Source organism: Candoia aspera, chromosome 2 (genome assembly GCF_035149785.1).
Source record: "Candoia aspera isolate rCanAsp1 chromosome 2, rCanAsp1.hap2, whole genome shotgun sequence".
Lineage (NCBI taxonomy): Eukaryota > Metazoa > Chordata > Lepidosauria > Squamata > Boidae > Candoia > Candoia aspera.
This window is the reverse complement of record NC_086154.1, coordinates 145,872,364-145,892,898: the sequence shown is the minus strand read 5'-3', so window position 1 is coordinate 145,892,898 and position 20,535 is coordinate 145,872,364. Positions and strand designations below refer to the sequence as shown.

The following is a 20,535-nucleotide window of genomic DNA, read 5'->3' as shown; positions in this document are numbered from 1 at the left end:
CTGCTCCTCTGCCCTGTTTTTTACTGGATACTTACATTTTTTCCAGTAGTTTTTTTTTAGTATGTGGCATATAATATTTCATGAACTGATTATAAACTCTGATTAAGGGTTTTTGGTTGATACACACAGGCATACATATTATGAACTTGTGTGTCTCTGTGTTTGGGTATGTGATGTTATTTAGTAATAGAAATCTACTTTTCTACTACTAGTATACAAGAACCTAAAGGTTGCAACTGTAGACACTTCACAAACTTCAAAGGGCAGATTGTTGCTGAACACAAGTTCTGCCACAGAGAACTCCCACCTACTAGTGACCGTAAGAGGGGACTTTATGATCCAAGACACACCCACCAAGACCTCTAGCAACCAACTCAGCGATTGACCAGAGGTGTGATTGAATGAGACAGAGATGGATTTTAAAAGTTGTAACCTCTCCTGAGTAGTGACTTTGCATCAGAAGTGTAGGATATGTCAACATTTAAACAAAATTATCTTTATTGCATGCTTTTTCTTCTGCTTTGTATCTTTTCAAGTAATACAATGGAAACGTTATAAATATTCCTATTGGTTGTTTCATGTACTTTCAAGTAGATTTTATGCTGTTTTTCAATTTTGTACTTACGAGTTCAGATGATGGATCTAACACACGCTTCCAAAACGCACAGACGTTGAGGGCTACAGAAACATTTCCCTGAAAACTGGGGTTAGATTTCTGTCTCTTGCCTTCCTGGTTTAGAATCAGGCAATCCGTGATTTTGCCTGAGATTCGCAAAGGCAAAATTGTCTCCAGGAAATAGGTACTGTCATTCCACAAGCCGTTTGGACTTGGGCAGAGTAGTCAAAATGCAGAGAGGAAAAAAGTTTGCACTGATTCTTGTCTTTCATGTACATTCCCAATACAATATTTCAGGCATAGGGTGATGGCAGTATTCTTGAAAACGTATCCTAAAGAAATAGGGGAGGGGGCAGAATAAGTTAGTTGCATGTGGCAAATACTTCATTGTTTTTAAAAGATGCCAGCTTTGGAACAGTGGATTCTGATCCCACAAGTACATTCCAAAATGTGCTTTTGTACTGTACCCATGGTGCAAACAAATCCCTTTCAGAACCAGTGAAAGGAACAAGAGAAATAAAAAAGAAGACTCTTGGATCAGGATGCCCAGTACTTTGAGGGGATGACAAAAGTCTGCATGGGTAGGATGACTGCTGAGACCTCAATATACAGGTTGGAAACGTCTTCGCTTTTTCATTATTTTGCATTATTAGGGACTGACTTACCTATTTTGTTAGATTTATATCCTATCTTTTCTCCAGGACCTCCAGATTGCATACCTAGTTCTCCCTCCTCTTATTGGTCCCCACGCAGTAACCCTGTGAAGTAGTATGGGCTGTGTTAGAGCGTGACTGGCCCCTAGTCACCCAGTGAGCTCCCATGGCTCAGGGTGGACTTGACCTCTGAACCTCCTAACCCCTAGTTCAATGCTTTAACCACTATCCTACAGTGGACCTCACATTTCTTCAAATTTCTTACTATTAGGAATGTGCAAAACTCATTAATCTGGGAACAGAGTATTCTGCAGAACCCTGGAACATACATTCTGTTTCCTCTGGACCATGCTGAACCTCCTTCTAGACTGCCATTCTGTGTGGTTGGCATTTTGGGGAAATAAATCCACCAAAGCAGAAGCAGTATGAAGTGTTTTGTGGTGACCTGCCTGGACACAGGCTTGTTTTATCCAGCACATCCTATCCAGAAAATCTTGAACCACTTTTGGTTCAGAGGTTTTATTTCTGGCAAATGCCAAACGGTCCCTGAGAAGTTGAAGTTTGACATGGTCTGGGGGGAATGGAACATTCCAGAATTCTCTAGAAAGTGGCATTCCCAGCGTGAGAAATATTGCACATCCCTGTTATCTAGGTAATCTCCACCACTGCATTTATGATCCATTTCTACGAGATCTTCTATATCTCCCTCCTACAACTTATTTTCAAGGTAAGAATGGCCCAAAGCAAAACACAAAAGGCTCAGGGTTGTATTTCATACACAAAGATACTACCACCCCCTAATAATAAGGGATTTCTACCAAGGTTTCGTCAGGTTAAATAATATTTTTCACTATTTTTTTTTTCATTCTTAGAAGTAAAGAAGTAGATGCTACTTACCAAGACATCATCCCAGATTTACTCTTGGCCACTTCCTTAGCACATTTAATGTCATCTGCAATATTGTCATCTAGGAATTCTGTGGAGGACGAGAAAGAAAGCTTTAATGAAATCAAAGTTCCTCCCATGATAAAACTGGGATTTTAAGTGGTAAACCATCTGCCCAAGTGCCAATAGCCTTCCTAAGCTGGCCTTCAGCTTTCTAGTGATGGTGGAATCTCACAGGCTTAAGATTATCCTGCAAGAGATTTCGGATTTCGTGGCAAGTAGTTTCAAATGCACTCATTCAAGGAGGTCCCAATTGTGATCTGGTTCTCTGTGTTAAATGATAACCAGTCTACCATTTCAAGCACTATCCCACACAGGTTCTCATTTCTATTTACTAGGGATGTGCAAAATGCATCAACCTGGGAACAGGATCTTTGGGAGAACCCTAGATTCTTGCATGGAGGACTCATTTAGAGATCCATTGTTGTGTACAGATCAGTATTCAGCTTAATAAAAGAAGGTTTGAAGGGCATGGTGCTTTATTTCCAGGGTAATTTTTACTTGATTCATTTTGTAAAGAACCCAGGATGCTGAGGTCAATTAATGCAAAAATACAAAGAAGTCACTCACGCTCACAATCTATCTTGCAAATGTTCTGGGTGCTATGTCTCCCGTTTGTGCACCATATCAGGCCACTCAGGTGAAATAAACCGTAATAGGGTTGTCCTTCCGCATACTCGTAATGCTCAGTGTCGTACCTACTGGTAAAGAGGACCAAACATATCCCTGGTAGGAAAGCACAGTCAGCAATTAGACATGTGTAGTTTGTTAGTTGTCAAAGGAAGATTTTAAGGCAGGGGTGTCTGTGACAATGTGATCAAAGCCCACTCCTTTTTAATGCCTCGTGTCCATCACGCATGTATAAAGGGGGGATTTGATTGCATAGTTGTGGATGTCCCCCACTCCCACCCTGCAGATGATCCTGCTTTGATACTGGAACTTGCATTCTCGTATTACTTAACTTTCATTAGCAACCTTAGTATGAATGTTCCTTTTAAAATCTAGACATTAAAGAAAAAAAGAAATTCCATCCAGAATAAAACTGAAAAAAATACAGATGACCATCATATTGGACCTCAGGTAAAGCCCCCAACAGGGAAAGAAGTGGTGCACTCAAGGAAGAAAACTCACAGTGACCTATGCCAATTGTACTGTAACCATCCAATCCATATTTTTTCAGTTCTTCATACAATTCACACTTTGAGTATTTTTTGGCTTCGTTTGCTTCAGGGAATAGGCAAAGGAAGGCAAACCACAGAGCTTTCATTGCTGCAGAAGTCTGCAAAGTGTCGCGTTCTGACTTGTAAAGGTTTTATAGCCTTGCTTTATTTTATAGCCAGTTGTTTTAGCTGGGGGCTGCCTCTTGTCTCTATGAATGAGACTTTTCTGGCATCAGATAAAGCTTAGAGCATTCTGTTCCTGCAGTCACAGGCTGGTGTTCGTAAAGATTTTGGATAGCTGCACACCTCAACCAAAAATGCCAATGCTAATAAGACTGTTTTCTTCAACATAGAGGGAGAATATACATACCTGGTTTTAATCTATAATCACGCAAATATATGCCAGTGGAATTAAAATCAAACCTCATTATCTAAACCTCTGCAGATAACTGCACATATGTGTGGGTGTGTGTGCACGCACATGCCCTTGTGCTCATGTTTCTAGTTTCCTACTGTAGTTCGTAAAGGAAAATGTTCCTAATGACAAGCTCCTATTAGTTAATCATTCTGGGCCACATCTCAAGAAACAGAAGAGCCAAGGTTGGCCAGCATATTCAGTCTGCCTAAAAATGGAATTGCCAGCCAGAAGCATAAGGTATATTCCTGGCATACATCCATCAATGAGTGATGAAGGGATGTAATCAAATACTTCTGAAGTCCAGGAAATATCAATGGAAAAAGAATAAAAGGGTGTTTCATTTGATTCCATCCACTATGCAGGATAGAGGAAATCAGGATTTCAGCATCTACAGTATAATTTGATAGAACTGAGATCCTAGAGAATCTCTAGCCCCAGTCTTATAGAGATAATACAGGTACTCCTCATTTAGCGACTGCCTTGTTTAGTAAGTGTTTGCAGTTATGACGGTGATGAAAAAGTAACTTTATGACCAATCCTCGTATTTACAACCTTTGCAGGTCTGTAAAGCAAAGGAAAGCTGAAGTAAGATCATAAGCACAGTTGTGGTTTCACTTAGCGACCACTTTGCTTAATGACCAAGTTGCCGGTCCCAATTGTGGTCACTAAACAAGGACTACCTGTAATGGGTGATTCAGCATGACAGTAGTACTGCTTTCATAGCACTGGTATGGAATCAGAGATGATTGGAGACTGTGAATGCAGCGCATGACACTTTTTCCCAGCCAATAGTGGAAGAAGGTATGATAGGATGTGGTTTTATCCAAACTGTGGGATATTATGGCCAATGAAATATGCAGAATTAGCAATGGAGTGATACACGTCTCTGTAATTTCTCTTTTGTTTGCATTCATTAAAATGCCTGCACAAATGCCTTGACTGCTCCAGAAGCTGACCTCCATGTTCAGGATGAGAATGAAGAAATAGGCGGACCCACATAGAAACTAAATTAAATTAAATGTAATTTAACTTAATGCAATGCATATGATTATGCCCCATTTTTCCTTTATTAAAAATGACAATTCAGAAGCAACTCTGAATTGGTTCTAAAGATCACACTCAAACTTTTTTGAGCGAGGCAGCACATGTTGCCCAGAGCCTTCCAGTTGTGTATCTCAGTACTGAAGCAAAGTTTTCAATATCACAGCAATTAGTAATTTTGTAATTGTATCTCATTCAGTTCATGAGATTACAACATTTTGTGGAAATATAAATACTCTGATAGAATTGTCTCAAGGAAGAGCAAGAGTAGAGTTGACCATCTTTGAGATTACAGGAGCAACTTTGGATGTCTGGAAAAAATGGCAGCTGGTACATAAACGCAAGCTCATTTGCATGTACATTACACCATTCTAGCCCTTATACTAATAGATTTCCTATGCAGGTTCTCATGCTTTGAGATATTGAAATCTTTGTTTCTCAAGATATATTTTTGAGTGCTCTCAATAAGAAGAGAAGACTCTAAGCAGTGGTAGATTTCTCAATTTCTCAAGCAAAATAATGTTGGTGTCCTTGCTGATTTTAAAAAACAGCAAGTAGGTCTAAGGTCCTCTTTCAGGAATCTGCCTTCATCACATCCTGCGATATATCTGTGGGATGGGACACTGTTTGTCCTCTTCAAACAGCAACAAAATACACTGATCCTATTCATGGAATTAGGCTCAGTTAAAATGGGGCCTTTAAACTTCATACAAAGGTGATTTTGTTCTGGATGAACAGTGATCAGAAGAAAAATTTGCAAAGAGAGCAAGGCCAAATGTACAGGTTGTACTCTGGTTGAAAAGGACTGAATGTAGTTACACTTAGTTGTAGGAGGACTGGATAATTTAATTTCATATTTAGATGGGAACCAACCTAAATGCACTTTCAGAACAAATAGGGGCATAAAAATGCAGTTACTCTTTACATTATGTATCCTTCTTCCCATGTTAACTTCAATGAAAAAAGTAGAAATTAGGAACAGTAAGCTCAAAATGTGTAAATTATGTAACTTGACTTTACAATTAAACTTTCTTAACTGCCAAAAACATAAGCTCCAATACTATCATAATGATTGAAAGATGCAGTTTACAGGTGCATTGAACAGATATGGTTTTAGTTCATAAGCCAAATAAATAAATACCCCCTTAGAATATCATTTGCAATCACGTACACACTTATGCAGAAGTAAGTCTCGTGAACTCAGGTTAGTTTGTTTCTGTCTTGCTGCCCAGATTTGCATGGCATCCTGGTGCAGAGGCCATGCTAATCTTCTCTGCATGGTTCTCAGTTTAGTACATACAGCATGCCGCTGAAGTGAGCAGTATCTCGTGAAGAGCGGGGAGGCAAAACGATAATCTAAGTATACTAGTCACAGCTAAATTTCAGCCTATTGTTAGTTGCTTATGGGAATGTGTTTCACTTTGGGGGAAAAACTATTTGATGGGAAACTTATACAGTACTTTGCCCTGCAGCATTTGCCACCGACGCATCAAAGAGTTGACAAAAACCAGAACGTTATGAAACTAGTATTAATTATTCTATTCCTGTTATCCATATTTTTATGCCCAAAATAAACATTAGAGCCTTCTTTGGAGGTCTGAGCAACGCCAATGACATGTTTCAGGATAAACATGCTAATTTTGCAGGGCAGTGCCTGACCCACTTGGCTAATAGTTGGACTTTTTTTTATATAAATAGATGGATAGATTGGTGGTAATGGGATGCAAGGGTAAACCTTTGGAATGGGTGTAAAGTAAGTATTACTGACTGTATCTTAGTGCCTTGTAAATCCTTTGCTTCAACAGATGGTTTTAAGGTGGACATAAACCCAGAGAGTGATCGTTTTTCCTTGAATCTAAAGCTTCTGACAAATGGCCAAGAACTGTAATGAGAAATTGATCACTGTTTAAAGAGGACTCACCCATAAGTGGATAAATCCCAAATGGACATGAGAGCCAAGATGGAAAATAATCTCTTGGTCCTTCTTATTAGGGAACGTTTTCAAGAATTATGAAGAATCTTGACCCTAGAGGGATTCCTAGGTACTGTGACAGCAGGACATCCACATTAATTTAACAGAGGGATTAAAAAAAAGAGTAATAAAATAAGAGAGGTCATCAAAAGCAAATAATATAATTTCTAAACCTAGATTTGATTGGGAATAGATTCAAACTAAGAGTAGCCTCACTGAACATTTTATATTATATTGGAAAAATAACTTTTCCACATCTTGGTGGATTTAAAAAAAAGTATCAAAAAAGCAAAAGAAGAAGAGACAAAAGTAGCTCTGGAATAACCTAAATAGGCTTTCAAATAAAATACTCACACAACTCTTTGGCATCTACTTCTGGTGAAATAAAGAATAACAGATTAAATAAGATCCACCTGTTTCTGAAATTTGTTGGGAAGATGCTTAGGATCTGTTTTTATGGATAACTAATACTCATAAGATGCTTAGGGAAAAAGATATTAAGAACTTTCCTTTTGGAAACTGGTTGCTCCTTTAGAAATACCTAAGTTAAATATACTGTTAAAAAAGGGATACACACACACACACACACGAATACATACACATATATAAATACACACATATAGTACATGCATACATACACAAATATACATACACACATACAGTACATATACATATTATGTGTGTGTGTGTGTGTGTATGTTTAAAAAATGACCCTTAGAAGCTCCTTTTGAAGTTTTGAAGCTGTTCTAAAGCCTTGGGGTCAGCCTGCTTTGCACTGGAGCATCGTGGACTTGACTTGTCCTGCATTAGAAGACTCTGAAGCTTCACCCAGCCAAGGGTCCTTGTCTTCTGTCAAATTCTCTTCTGAGGTGTACCATGACTCCTACCAAAAAGGCATTTTAGGTAATAATGGCGGACCATATACTTGTTGCAGTATTTCAGATAGAGTGGCCTGAAAAGGTAATGGGGGAAAAAGTTTAATTAGCTATTACAAAATGTTTATATTTCCAAGAAGGAAATAGCTCTGAAAGACTGACTTCTTATCCAACGAAGAAACGCCTTTCAAACAAAAGGAGAAATAAATAAAGGAATAATTTATTTTGTCAAAACGTTTTGTTTTGACATTCGTGATATTTCTCAATAAGGGATTTATTGCAAAAGGGATTTATTGCAAAAAAGAAATAGTCCCTCTGGTGGGAGGAGATGGGTGGTGACAAATTTGATTGATTGATTGATAAATAAATAAATAAAAGATCACTGTAAAATTTATGGAAATTTAGAAAGGTGCAGATGGTCACTGCCTTGTGTTTATAACCCTCCCTTCTTTTCCCTCCAATTAGCTCCTCATTCTACTTTCAGGTAAAATCTGTTTAACAAGGGAAAAAAAAACCCCAGAAATTTATTTGATTGCTCGTGCTAAAAGAGTTCCAACCAGGAATCCTAGGAAAACACTTGTTTGATGTTTTCTGATAGACGAGCAATCTTAGAGTGACCCAGATATCAAAGAATGGAGCAATGATGCAATGTGGGTGGGACTGTCACACATGTGGGTGAGATCAGATTTGGGGTGGAAGTTTAGGATTTTCTAAACTTATGTTAAGCTTATTTTATGGTGTACACTACAGGTTTTGACTCCTTCCCACCTCAAAATGGGGAAATGTATTCAAATGTATTAAAAATGTTGATATTCCAATGTATTCAAAATGGTTGAAATTGTTTTCAAAACTGCCAATGAAAGGAACAGAGATCTTTCTTCAAACAAGTGCACTCCTGTCTATAATTTTCAATTAAACCCCTTTTTGATAGCCTCCCCCAAGTTGGTTCAATTATTACACTCCTCAGCTACCTTGGCCAAAGCAAGTTGAAGTTCAAAAAAGATTCCAGTTTGAAGAAGTTGAAATCCAATCCAGGGCACCTTTTTGGAGAAGCTGCTCTTGGAACAAAATTCATTTGATGGCTGTCTTGGAGCTGATCCAGACTTCCTGTTTGCCCCAGCACAAGGTCTGGCCAGCTCCGTTTTAGGAGGGCAGGAATAGAAGACCATGTCCTCAACCCAGTCCCATCTTGCTGGAAAGGCGACCTCCATCTGAATGTTCTGTGTTTGTGCCAAAAATACTTTTTCTCCCTTTGTTGTTCCAACAGGAAGTCTACCTGTTGTGCTTCATTCCATCCTGCACAATTGCCTCTGTTCTAATTGGTTGGTGTGTCCTCTGGTGACCCCTGCCCCCTGTGCCTTTCTCTGCTGGCCATTTCATACTGAGTTCCTGGGCTGCCTACTATGAAAAGATGAACTTTTTCTTCTTTTTTTACCAGTTCGGTAATGGAAGAGTGAAATTGTCCAGAACTCCAAGTTTCCCCTTCTAGCCAAGTAAAAATGGTTTTTCCTTTTTCTTCTAGTCCTCAAAAGCCCTGCCTGAAAAACACCAATCCGAGCCAGGCTAACTGCCCTCCATACAAAATGCCTGGCCAACCCAATGGCCAATGTAGCGGCTTCATTTCCAGCCAGTTTCCGCACAAGAGACGAATTGCTGCCTTGTGGAAAAGCCCTTGATGTAACTGAAAGGGGAGAGAAGGACCAAGCACACTCACCAAGCTCTCATGTCCATTGTGCTTTGAACTACTTTTTTAACACATAAAGCGTCGTCTTGGATGTCATCATCTAAGAACACTGTAAAGGCAATTTAATGAAGAATGTAAAATCTAAGACAGCAATATCCCAAGTGATGCCCCAAGATATCAGAACTTCATCTCTGGAAGCCGGGCACACAGAGGCTGTGCTCTTCTTTATCTATTTCCTAGATTCATACCTACCCTTTCATCTAGCAGTATTCCTGCCTTTAATTTCATCCCCAGAGCAATAGTCTTGTGAGGTAGGTCAGGAGAGAGAGAATAGGATTGGGTGCCTTGGTCTAAGAATATCATCTCAAGTAATATATTGATCATGATAATATTGATATATTGATATATTGATCATGATCATGAGAGCCAGTTTGGTCTAGTGGTCAAGGCAAAGGGCTAGAAACCAGGAGGCTGTGAGTTCTAGTCCCGCCTGAGGCCTGAAAGCAGGCTGGGTGACCTTGGGCCAGTCACTCTCTCTCAGCCCAACTCACCTCACAGGGTTGTTGTTGTGGGGAAAAGAGGAGGAGGAAGGAGTGTTAGGTATGTTCCCCACCTTGAGTTATTTATAAAAATAATAAAGGCAGGGTAGAAAATAAATACATAAATAAGCTCATGGGCCAGCCAATAAACCTGAGGGGAAAGAAGATGGGTCCTACTCTGATATAACTCCTAGATGGCATGCCAGCAAACATCAATATAGCCAGCAGTCCAGGACTGGAGATGTAGTTATGGAAAGGCAGTAAGGAAATCTATGTAGTAAATTAGCAAAAAGACATGCTAAAATGTTTTTAATCTACAGTATTTTAGTGACCAATCTTAAAATAAATAAGCTAAGACAGCTGGGGAGTACAATTTTTCACTGTGGATTGCCCAACTTCAGGTCTCTATATCCTTTCAAAAGTAATCACATTCAGTGTATCTAAAAGCAATTTAATTTAATTAATTTTCTATTTAATATTTTAACTTAAATTTGGTTGTAAGTTATATTAGTTTTTGTTTAGATTCGGTTTACTTTTGTGACTTCTGGTATGCTCAAGGCTAAGAATAGCACTTGGCCCCAAATTTTTACTTAGTCTTTGAGTAAATAATATTATTAGCATTTGATTGGAAAGTTTTTGACTAGTAAATAATCTAATTTTATTTTGTCTTGGGCAGCTTCGTCCATGACATTCCTAATGCTATCTTGGCACCCATCGTATTGCACAGAAGAACTGATGAAGCCATGGTGAGCAACTGGAACACAGCTGAAGTCCCCAAAGCCTTTGACCTGAGACCCTTTTGAACTCCAGATCTGAGCTTTTGTATATATGAAATATGAAAAGAATGCCTTTGGCCATTTCCCCAATACAATGACTTCATAGAATCACCTAGATCACTGAAGTGATAGAAAGCCTGTCCTCATTACTGTTATTTAGTCACCAGGATGGTAGATGACTGGACAAGTTGCTGTAAGTCATTACGGGGGAAATGGCCTTTGAGCAACCAGGAAGTTCAACCACCACCACCACTGCAACCATCAAGGCCTTTTCCCCTTCTTAGGCTGCCAGAAAACTGTACTGGCATGAAATAGTCTCCATTGCTACCTGTTTCTCTTGCCTCTATCCCTGCACCCATCTGACTTCCTTCCAAACTAGTGGGTGAGAAAGCCTAACATACCTTGATGCGGCCCTTGAATGGTATTGGGGTAAAGGGATGGGGGAGCATTACTTTAGTATCAGTACAGCTAAGACTTAAGCCTGTCCGACTTTCCGGTTGAGGACACGAGGAAAGTATGATGGGGACATGGCTAAAAAAAGAGGTTTCTTCACTGTAAGGGAGTAGAGCAAAACATTTACAGGAAAAAAGAAGCTGCCAGGGCATGATTGTATCATAGTTAGGTGCAAGTGGGGAAAAGCCACAACGGAGTGCAACCACATTGTTTACATTTAGAATTAGGGAGAACAGTTTGCAGCACATTTTGTCTGACTCTCTGGCTACCGGAAATGTTAGCATTTCCTGTTTGAGCAATCAAGGTAAAGGCAAAAAGGCAAAAAGAGGAAATCACTCACAATCACAGCTAGAGTTGCATTTGTTTTGAGTGGGATGCCTCCCATTGTCACACCACTCGAGGCCACTGAGTTGGAATATTCCATAACGGGGAACCCCGTCAACGTTCTCATAGTACAAAGTGTCGAGCCTGCTGGAGTAATCAGCAGCACAGACATCTAGTGGGAGAAGATGGTAAGACAGTTAAAAACAAACGAACAGGATTTTTTGTTTCTCAAAAGTCAGATCCAAAATGCAAAACAAGAAAGCAAGAAAAGTGCTGGTTGTCTTTGACTGGCACTCAGATTTTGATTTAAAGCATTTTCAAGACATTGACATTTTAATATTTACAGCTTCAAAATCTAGTTTTTCCTTCTTGGGTCTTGTAAAATAGCAAGCAGTGCAGTCAGACATTTCTAACAAACTGTAAAGCTTCTCCAACATTTTGGGCTTCTCCTTTCCTTCCCTGTATCTTGCTGTGTTTTGGTTTTTACATTCTTCATTCCTATGTTCCACGTTCTCCCTGTTATTTGAAAACTTACACCAATGACAGTGAAACTTCTTAGCTTTAAAGGAAAGCATCTGTAAGAAACAAAAATTAAATGCGCTGAAATTTAATCAGGAAAAAAGAGAAAGAGATTGGGAAAATACAGTAGATGCCAATCAGATTGGATCAATCCTAATAATCAAAATGAGTTGTGCAGCCCTGGAACAGAACTCACACTGCTCTGAGTAAATGCCTTTGAAAGGATCCATCCGAAAAAACTTCAGCATGTAATATAAGTCACAGACGTCATATACTTTAGCCTTCTGTCTTGCTATGAGTAAGCACAATAAGGCAAGAAGAATCACCTTCATTGCTGCAAGCCTTTGAAAAATTCTCTGTTCAGTATGCTATCTATTTATAGCTCATGGAAGTTGCAGCTGTAGGCTGGCCTTGTGACGATTGGGTATGTGAACTCTCATTCAAAACTTTTTGGTGTGGGGGATTTCCTCCCCTTGAGAAGCCCTGAAAGACCAAGTGAGGGACAGATTCAGTGTGGCCTCTTCAATTGTTGTCTGCCATACTCCTTCCGCTCTGATGGCCTTTTATTTATTTATTATTATTTATTATTCACATTTCTATCACCGCCCATCTCCCCCTAAAAAAAACTTTTGCCAGTTACTTGCTGGAATAGAAGAATTCTAGTTTGGGCATGATGGATGTGTCTCATTATTGTGGTGTAGGAATCTGTGGGAGGGGGTGGGCTGCATGGCTGTGTGTTTAAATCCAAAGTGCTTGTTTGGATAGATTTGTAGGACCACTTCTCCCTGAGGACATCTGCTGGTCCCACCAGATCAGATAGGGCAGGCATACTCCAGGTCCCTTCCCTTAAATGCTCCAATCTTACAGGACCTAGGAAGCCTTTTCCATGGCAGCCCCTGCCCTATGGAACACCCTTCCACTTGAGGTCTGGCCACCATCACTCCCCCCTCCCCAACCTTCCAAAAAACACTCAAGACCTGGCTTTCCCCCGAAGCTCTGGGATAGAGTGAGCTAAGTTTAGTTATGGTGCCCGTTTTTTGGTTTTAATATTTTTGGTTTAAATATTTTTATTGTATATAGATGTGGTTTTATCTTTTGGTTGTGGGCTGCCCACAACCAAATGTAATGTTTTAAACAAACAAACAAACAAAATCCATAAACAGCTTGGCCCCTGCTCATCTGAAGCACCCACTCCCCCCATGGGCTGTCAACTAGGACCTCTAATCATGCTCAGTCGCTGGCATGTGGCAACTAGTGGCAACTAGTTGGTGGCTTTGTTTTATGGATTTCCTTCCTCTGTGAGGTTTGGAGGGCTCCCTCCCTCCCCCATTTGAAAAAGAGGTTAAAGCTTCGTTTTACACCCGATCCTTCCTTCTCTGGGCATTTGTTTTATAATGTTCATTGGATATCCTTACCTTTGACATTTTTACTGTTTCATTGCCTGGACACTGAGGTTATGTACTGATTGTATAAGATGTTTGAAAAATTTCATTTATTTTCTGATTGTCAGGTTTTATTGAGGATGTTCTTGTTTTATGTTGTTAAAGCTGTGGGCTGCTTGCTGGGAATGTGAGGTCTCTAAATAATGACAAATACATAATCTATTCCATTCTCTTCCCCCCCCCCTAAATAACTATTCTGATGATTCCCTGATAAATCTGGCTCCTTTTATCCCACAAAGAGTGCATGTGGGTTAAAATATGACTTGCAGTCATTTAAAATAACAGACATTTTTGATCTAATGTAGAAATCAGGTTTGGTTTATTGAGGTTTCAAAGGACATCTGAAGGTGTTTTCTTTTTTAATTATTACCCCTGAAATTTATATTGAATGTCACACTACTCAACACCACATTCACAGGAAGATATTCCTATTTTTCTTGCTGAGCATTTATCCTTTGGAAAGTCTTTCAAAGTCAGGATGATTACAGAATGTCAAAATCAACATATAATTTTTAAGGATGAACAGACTCCCACTGTAGGAAAAAAAAAAGGTAATTTGGGTCTTAAAGGAATTACAGGAATTGTGCAGCCAGCTTATTGAACTCATGGTCATTTAGAGTGAAGTTCATAGTATCCTCTTAGTCCATGTGGCTGCAATGTCTGTGTTAGCTCACAGTGTTCCCTTTAAAGGATTTTGACTTGCTGGGTTTTCAGTTGAAACAGAAGTTTGATATGGCCAAAGTTTTTACTGTCATCCAGTCTGAGGGAGAAGGTTTCCATATCACTGAAGAATAGCCTGTGAATATAATCAACTGCCTCAGCCCCCCTTGCTTCCAATCCCTCCAGAGTGACTTAGCTCCTGCAGCTTTGACATTTTTATGTTAGCTGATAACTGCAGCAATTTCTGTTTTACTTGGTGTAATGACTGCCTATTCAAAATAGTAATCAGACTCACACAGGTATTCTATGGATATCTAATTTAATAAGGAATAGTATGCAGAAACACAGGCAAAGCTGAGAATACCAGAAGCGTGGGATTTCTCCCAATTAATCCACAAGCAATCCCAAGCCCCTCTCCCCAGAGTCAGTACAATTCCATCTCCTTGCAGGTGTTCCTAACGGTTGCTGCCAGTCTCTGGGTAACGTCCTTGATCAGTTGAGATAGCCCAAACATGCAGTCCTCTGTACTCGCATCATCCAGCTCGCTGCCTGGCACCAAGGAGCAGTAGCAGCCCCCTCCTGTGCAACAACATGTGTCAACACCAGCATGGCATGGGAACTGGTTACGATGTTTCAGGAACATTGGAACAGGAACCATGACACTTGGCTTGGCTTCACAGCAATATTAGGTAGCCCTGGGTCACCTAGTTCCTACTTGAAAGCGGCTGGTGGTTCACGGTTTAAGAGTAAATCAAAATTTTGTTTCCAACATTGTCATTTCAGCAGCTCCCCCTGTTGTATTACAGATGGTTCTGCTGGGTTGTCCGGGCTGCCTGACAGTGTTTTGAAGGTTGAAAAGCGTGTTTGTCAATGACTGGATGTCAGTGGCGGCCTCCACCTCTGCAGCTATGCCATCTGGAAGGTTTCCTTTGTCACTTTTTGGCTTTTTGCGAATGTGCTCTGTCAGGTTTTTGCCTTTGTTGGATCTGCATGCTTAGCTGTGTTTCTTTCTTGTATCGAGTCAATGGGGTCATCCATTATCCATTTTTGGCGCTGTCTTTCTCCACGCATGGTGGATAGTTTCTGTCGCCAGGTTGATGGTGTCCCTGACTTCAGACCACTGCTCCTGCACATCGCCATCAACATCATTTGGTCAAAGCTCGATCTGAAATGCCTCTTGGTATTGTTGAGATTGCAGTAAATGCATCTGGAGCCATGGCAGCCGAGGATGGCGTGGCACACCTTTCAGTTTCAATTTGATCTTGCCCCAGTCCAGGTTATGGCAGTCGTAATGAATTAATTTGTTGGATATTAGTGTTTTAATTTGCTTTTGTACATTTTTTCTTCATTTTTGTTTAAATGCAATAAATTAAAATAGCAACAACCAGCCAGATAATGGACAGACCCTATTTCTGCACCTGTCAGCAAGTTGGTGTGATTAACAGCAGACTTAAAGTACTTGCCTATTAGGAAGTAACTGATAACAGAGGCAGCCTTTAGTGCATGTGACTACAGTACCAAGTTAATCGATGAATGGGCTTGTGCCTGAATAAGCTGTTGTGAATGACAAGCCATTTTAAGGATGCACAACTGAACAGTCAGAGACCATTATTGTTTGCCATCAGACTGAAATATGCCATCTTCTACCCAGCCAAGTGGCAATTTACCAATCTATGCCTACATCTTTAGATCATTTGCCCACTTGAAGAAGCCGCCTTGGCAGATTTCATTTATGATTCTGTGTAGTTCAGTGTGACAATAGTCTTTTTCATCATACCTGCTCACTCTGTTGCTGCATATGCCATAGTGATAGTATTCAGTTGTACACTTTTCATTGGTGCCCTGCTAACTGCCAACACCAGCGAGTCAGCTGTGCCAGATGCAATAGCATTGGGACACATTGCCGTGGCTCCGTATCAATACATTTTATGCCACTGAGTGGATGGCAACCATAATTCTTAGTTGTGTGATGACCACTGGCCCATCACACAGTGTCACCTCTCCGGTGCTATGAGCCCATTATCATGGAAGGGCAGCTCCATATAGGATGCTGATTCACTGGTCAGGCATTCCAGGTACACCCATTCACACAAGCATACATACTTCAGATGCTCATTTATGCCTCCTCTGTCTCCCTGTCTCATCATGGAGAAAATCTATCTATGTGGTCGCTAGGAGTTGAAAATGACTTGATGGCACAAAATCAATTGATCAATCAATCAATCAATCAATCAATCTTCCTCTTTCTCCTGTTTACAGAAAAACAGTTCTCCATTTCCTTCCAGTCAGCTGGTCCAGTGAGAAAAACAGTGGGGCTTTCTGTAGTTCAAAGGTTTTACTTTCTATGGCCAAGAACTGTACAGGGCCCCTGGACTGCAGGTGCTCACCTGTTTGCTAAACCAAGACAAAAGTTTAATTGGGAATGGAAAAATTGCCCTTTCTGTTTATTCCCAACACGGAAGAGGAGACTTATTATCTTGGCCAATAGCTGTTGATGGACATACTCTTTTCAATGTATCCCAGGGAGGGAATTCTGTGACTTTTCAGAGGCTGCTGAAAGGAAGCGTCCAGAATCTCTCACAATTGGTTGTACTGCTTCGTTACTGTAATTCAGCAAAAACTGGGGAATCACAGGTTCCCTATTCCTGTTTTATTAAAGTGCCACCTAAGCTTGTTATCGTTGCCAAATCTGCATTATGCAAATTGTATGCATGATGTTAATTGTTTGGGATACGTGTCTGGTTTGCAGGGCATTTCCAGATAATACCGGTGATGGTTCTTCATTTTGTATTCTCAGGAAGAACTGGCCACAATATTGTGAAGACAATGATCTTGGCAGTTATCCTGAAGGTGGAACTCTGAGATCTGAATCCTTCCCCGTTTATGGAACGGCACCGTTGCTTCCCATTGCATCCTATCCAATCACACTGCCCTTCCTTCAGATTTTGAAAAGATTAATTGATTGCCTTGATGGAACTACATTTTAGAACCTCACAAATTCTCTGGACCAATGAAATATACCTGCAAAATCTAAGCAGGGTCCTGACTCGAGATAGCTCCATAGGACATGGCAGAACAAAGGCAACCCTGCCAGAATTAGTCAAGATAAAGTTAGTTAAGAACTAATTGGTTTACAACACATCATAGCAAAACTGATTTTTTTTTTTTCTTCCTGGGTCTGACATCATTGATGAGAAATTGGGAAATGGCACTCTTCTTTGCTGGCTACATTTCTTCTGTACAATTTACATTTTAGTACAGCTGTTGATTTGTCTTTGTTCCTCAGCCATTCAATGCAAGACTTCAGAAGCAAATTTCTTTCTATTCTCCTTTATGACCAGAGGGATATAACTAAGTGGAGAGTGTGAGGTCAGTCAAATCAAAGTAAGTAAATAAATAAGTTTTATTCTTGTAACTGTAGGTCATAACAATGTAGCATAGCATAACATACAACAGAAGAAAATAAAATAAGGTCATAAAAAGTGTTAGATACAAAGAGATCGTAACAAAACAAAAGCAGGGCTATGATTAAGAACTTGATTTTTTCCTCCTAAGTTTAAATGACGACAAAGCAAAAGTAGCAACCTGGTCACTAACAGTTGGAAACTTTGCAAGAAGATCTGAGCCCTTGAATTCCCCTGCCATTAATAGTTTGATCCTGATCTCATTGTAAATGGGGCAGGGAAGGACGTAGCGAATATTGACTTCCACCTGACCAGTACCACAGGGGCAGAGATGCTGCTCAGCAGGGCACTTACAAAAACTCCTTTCAAGATATGTTGAAGGCATGGTCTGAAAGTGAAAGGATGTAGAAGCCATTCTCACTGGGGTGCTGGTAATATTAACAAGGCACTGGAGAGGCTTCTATGTTTTTTATAATGATGAAACCAAGGTGAAAATTTGCATTACTATAGTGGGAACTTTATTGGCATCCCTTCTCTAATGTTTTCTGTTTGAAGAGCTAAATTCCTGGTCATGTGATCCAGAACGGAGTATATCCAGCCTGCTCTGTGCTTCCCAGTGACTACACAGAGAGACAGACAGACAGACAGACGCACACACATGCAACATGAGAAGAAACACATGCAAACAAACACAACTCATTACTTTGTTACACAATATACTGGTGCCTTTGATGGCTACTGCATCCTGGCTTGCTTGCTTATTTATTTATTTATCAAATTTCTATCACGGCCCATCTCTCCCAAAAAGGGGACTCTGGGCGGTTTACAATAAAATCACAATTAAAACATATAAATTACAATATAAATAGATATATAAAAATAAAATAGATATAAAATATAAAATATAGGGTGGTTTTGGCTGATTCAAGGCTCTCAAGCATCTAGATTCAGTCAATTAGTGCTGTGCCACAAGAACAGTAGTGAGGATAGGCTTTATATCATTTCAAGAAAGTCTGGGTGATGCTGTATGGAAAAAGCAACTAAAAGACACATGTTTGTACCTGAAGATTGGCATGGATTATTGAGTTGTTTTATTTTGAAATATAGAGGTTTCTGGTTTTCTAGGATACTTTTCCTCTGTGTATGTATGAGAGAGAAAGGAAGATATATATAGAGAGAATCTTATAAGAGCTCGAGTCTGTTGCTTTCCTTCCTTTCTAAAAATAAAAAGAGATATTCCCTGATAAAACTGGATGTTTGATCTGCAGTGTCCCTGTGAGACGAAATAAAGCATGGCTTGTTGCCATTTTAAACAGTTCATTTTTTTTTATCATAGTAGAAATCAGTTTTGCATCAATAATGTTTTAAAACACATCTGAAGGGTTTTTTAAAAATGCTATTGACTTGGCTGGAGAACAAACACCAGAAAGGTAGGAACAAAGCTGGTACTGACAGTGGAGCGAAGTTCTCAGGGGCTGGCTTGCTTGAATAATTCTGATGGGCTTTATATGCATTTGGGCCTACAGGCCATTTAGTGGGAGAGGAAAACAGATGAAACCTTCTCAGTCAGATGGACCTTGCTATCTTCATCTGCTTGTTAATGAACAATTTGACATAAAGCTTCCTTTCCTTTACTGTAGAGCAGAGACATCACACTGACAACGAAGGTCTGCATAGTTAAAGCAATGGTGTTCCCTGTAGTAACATATGGCTGCAAAAGCTGGACCATAAGGAAGGCTGAGAGAAGGAAGATAGATCCTTTTGAACTGTGGTGTTGGAGGAAAATTCTGAGAGTGCCTTGGACTGCAAGAAGATCAAACCAGTCCATCCTCCAGGAAATCAAGCCAGACTGCTCACTTGAGGGAACGATATTAAAGGCCAAACTGAAATACTTTGGCCACATAATGAGAAGACAGGACACCCTGGAGAAGATGCTGATGCTAGGGAGAGCGGAGGGCAAAAGGAAGAGGGGCCGACCAAGGGCAAGGTGGATGGATGACATTCTAGAGGTGACGTACTCGTCCCTGGGGGAGTTGGGGGTGTTGACGACCAACAGGAAGCTCTGGCGTGGGCTGGTCCATGAAGTCACAAAGAGTCAGAAGCGACTAAATGAATAAACAACAACAGATGCCAGGGGAGTTATTAGCTTGGGCAAATGGTGTCTGAAGCTTCCCTGATAAATCCTGGCCAAAATGTTGAGTAGTTGAATAGGCTGAATGGAAGCTAACCTGTTTCCCCCCTCAAAGAGAGTGTTTCCCCACAGCCATAGACAATTTTGCTGCAGCTAGCACTACTCCTTTTACTACTTGGCAGCAGCTGGCCATGAGTATTTCCTTCCAGAATCTCCCCTGGCACATCCTGTCCCCGACCTGCTATGTGCACCCCCAGTCCACAGTGCTGTGGCCTATTTTCTGCCATATTCATATAGCATTAGCTCATTGGTTGGGGTACAGAATGAGAGCCCATTGGTCCCAGAGGTGGTGTAAGGTTTGAGTTTGACTCTGAGGCTGAGAAAGGAGAAAATGAAACCTATGCAGAGCAAAACAGGGAAACTGAAACTCACGCTGAGCAGAATGGGGAAACTGAAACTCAGGGTGACTCTGCAGAGCGGGAAAGTGCTGAGCAGCTGATTGGGTGAAATCAGGAGCTGGGTTTAAAGCTGCCAGTCAGAGCAAGAGAAAGGTGAGCTGAAAAGCACGCCAAGCAAAAGGAAGCCCAACTGGGTACAGGAGAAGAAGGGTGTGAAAGGAGCAGGATAAAAAGGAATCTGCACAAGGACTGAGTCGCTGGAGACAAACGTTCCATTGAGCCGGAAGCCTCTTTGGAAGAGAAGCTGGAAAAACCCTCAGAGACCTGCTTTGTCACCACTACAGAATCAGAGCCTTCCCAGCCTTTGGGATTTTGCCTTGCTGCCTTGCAACAATCCAAGGTCGAGCCTTGCATTGCTGTTTCGCCATGGAACCAAGCCGAGTCTAGCCTCACCGCCTTGTCTTGAGGTCCTGCTGAGTCCAGCCGAGCCACCTTGTTCCAAGGTTCAGTTGAGTACAGCCTTGC

General features: G+C 40.5%; 2 protein-coding genes and 1 non-coding gene across 3 annotated transcripts; all 3 read right to left on the bottom strand.

Moving 5' to 3' along the window:
• Positions 1-884: 884 nt before the first annotated feature.
• On the bottom strand, positions 885-3,481 carry LOC134490106 (lysozyme C, milk isozyme-like). The gene is made up of 4 exons (XM_063292986.1): positions 3,346-3,481; positions 2,785-2,940; positions 2,167-2,245; positions 885-948 (listed from the first exon to the last, which is right to left on the bottom strand). The coding sequence occupies exons 1-4, from the start codon at positions 3,479-3,481 to the stop codon at positions 885-887; spliced, it is 435 nt and encodes a 144-aa protein (XP_063149056.1).
• A 2,562-nt stretch (positions 3,482-6,043) lies between these two features.
• Positions 6,044-6,146, bottom strand: LOC134492649 (U6 spliceosomal RNA). The gene has a single exon (XR_010067506.1). It is a non-coding gene; the product is annotated as a U6 spliceosomal RNA (small nuclear RNA).
• A 1,429-nt stretch (positions 6,147-7,575) lies between these two features.
• On the bottom strand, positions 7,576-12,307 carry LOC134492445 (lysozyme C, milk isozyme-like). Its single transcript, XM_063296615.1, has 4 exons — positions 12,172-12,307; positions 11,473-11,628; positions 9,395-9,473; positions 7,576-7,757 (listed from the first exon to the last, which is right to left on the bottom strand). The coding sequence occupies exons 1-4, from the start codon at positions 12,305-12,307 to the stop codon at positions 7,658-7,660; spliced, it is 471 nt and encodes a 156-aa protein (XP_063152685.1). The 3' UTR covers positions 7,576-7,657.
• Between the last annotated feature and the right edge of the window lie 8,228 nt (positions 12,308-20,535).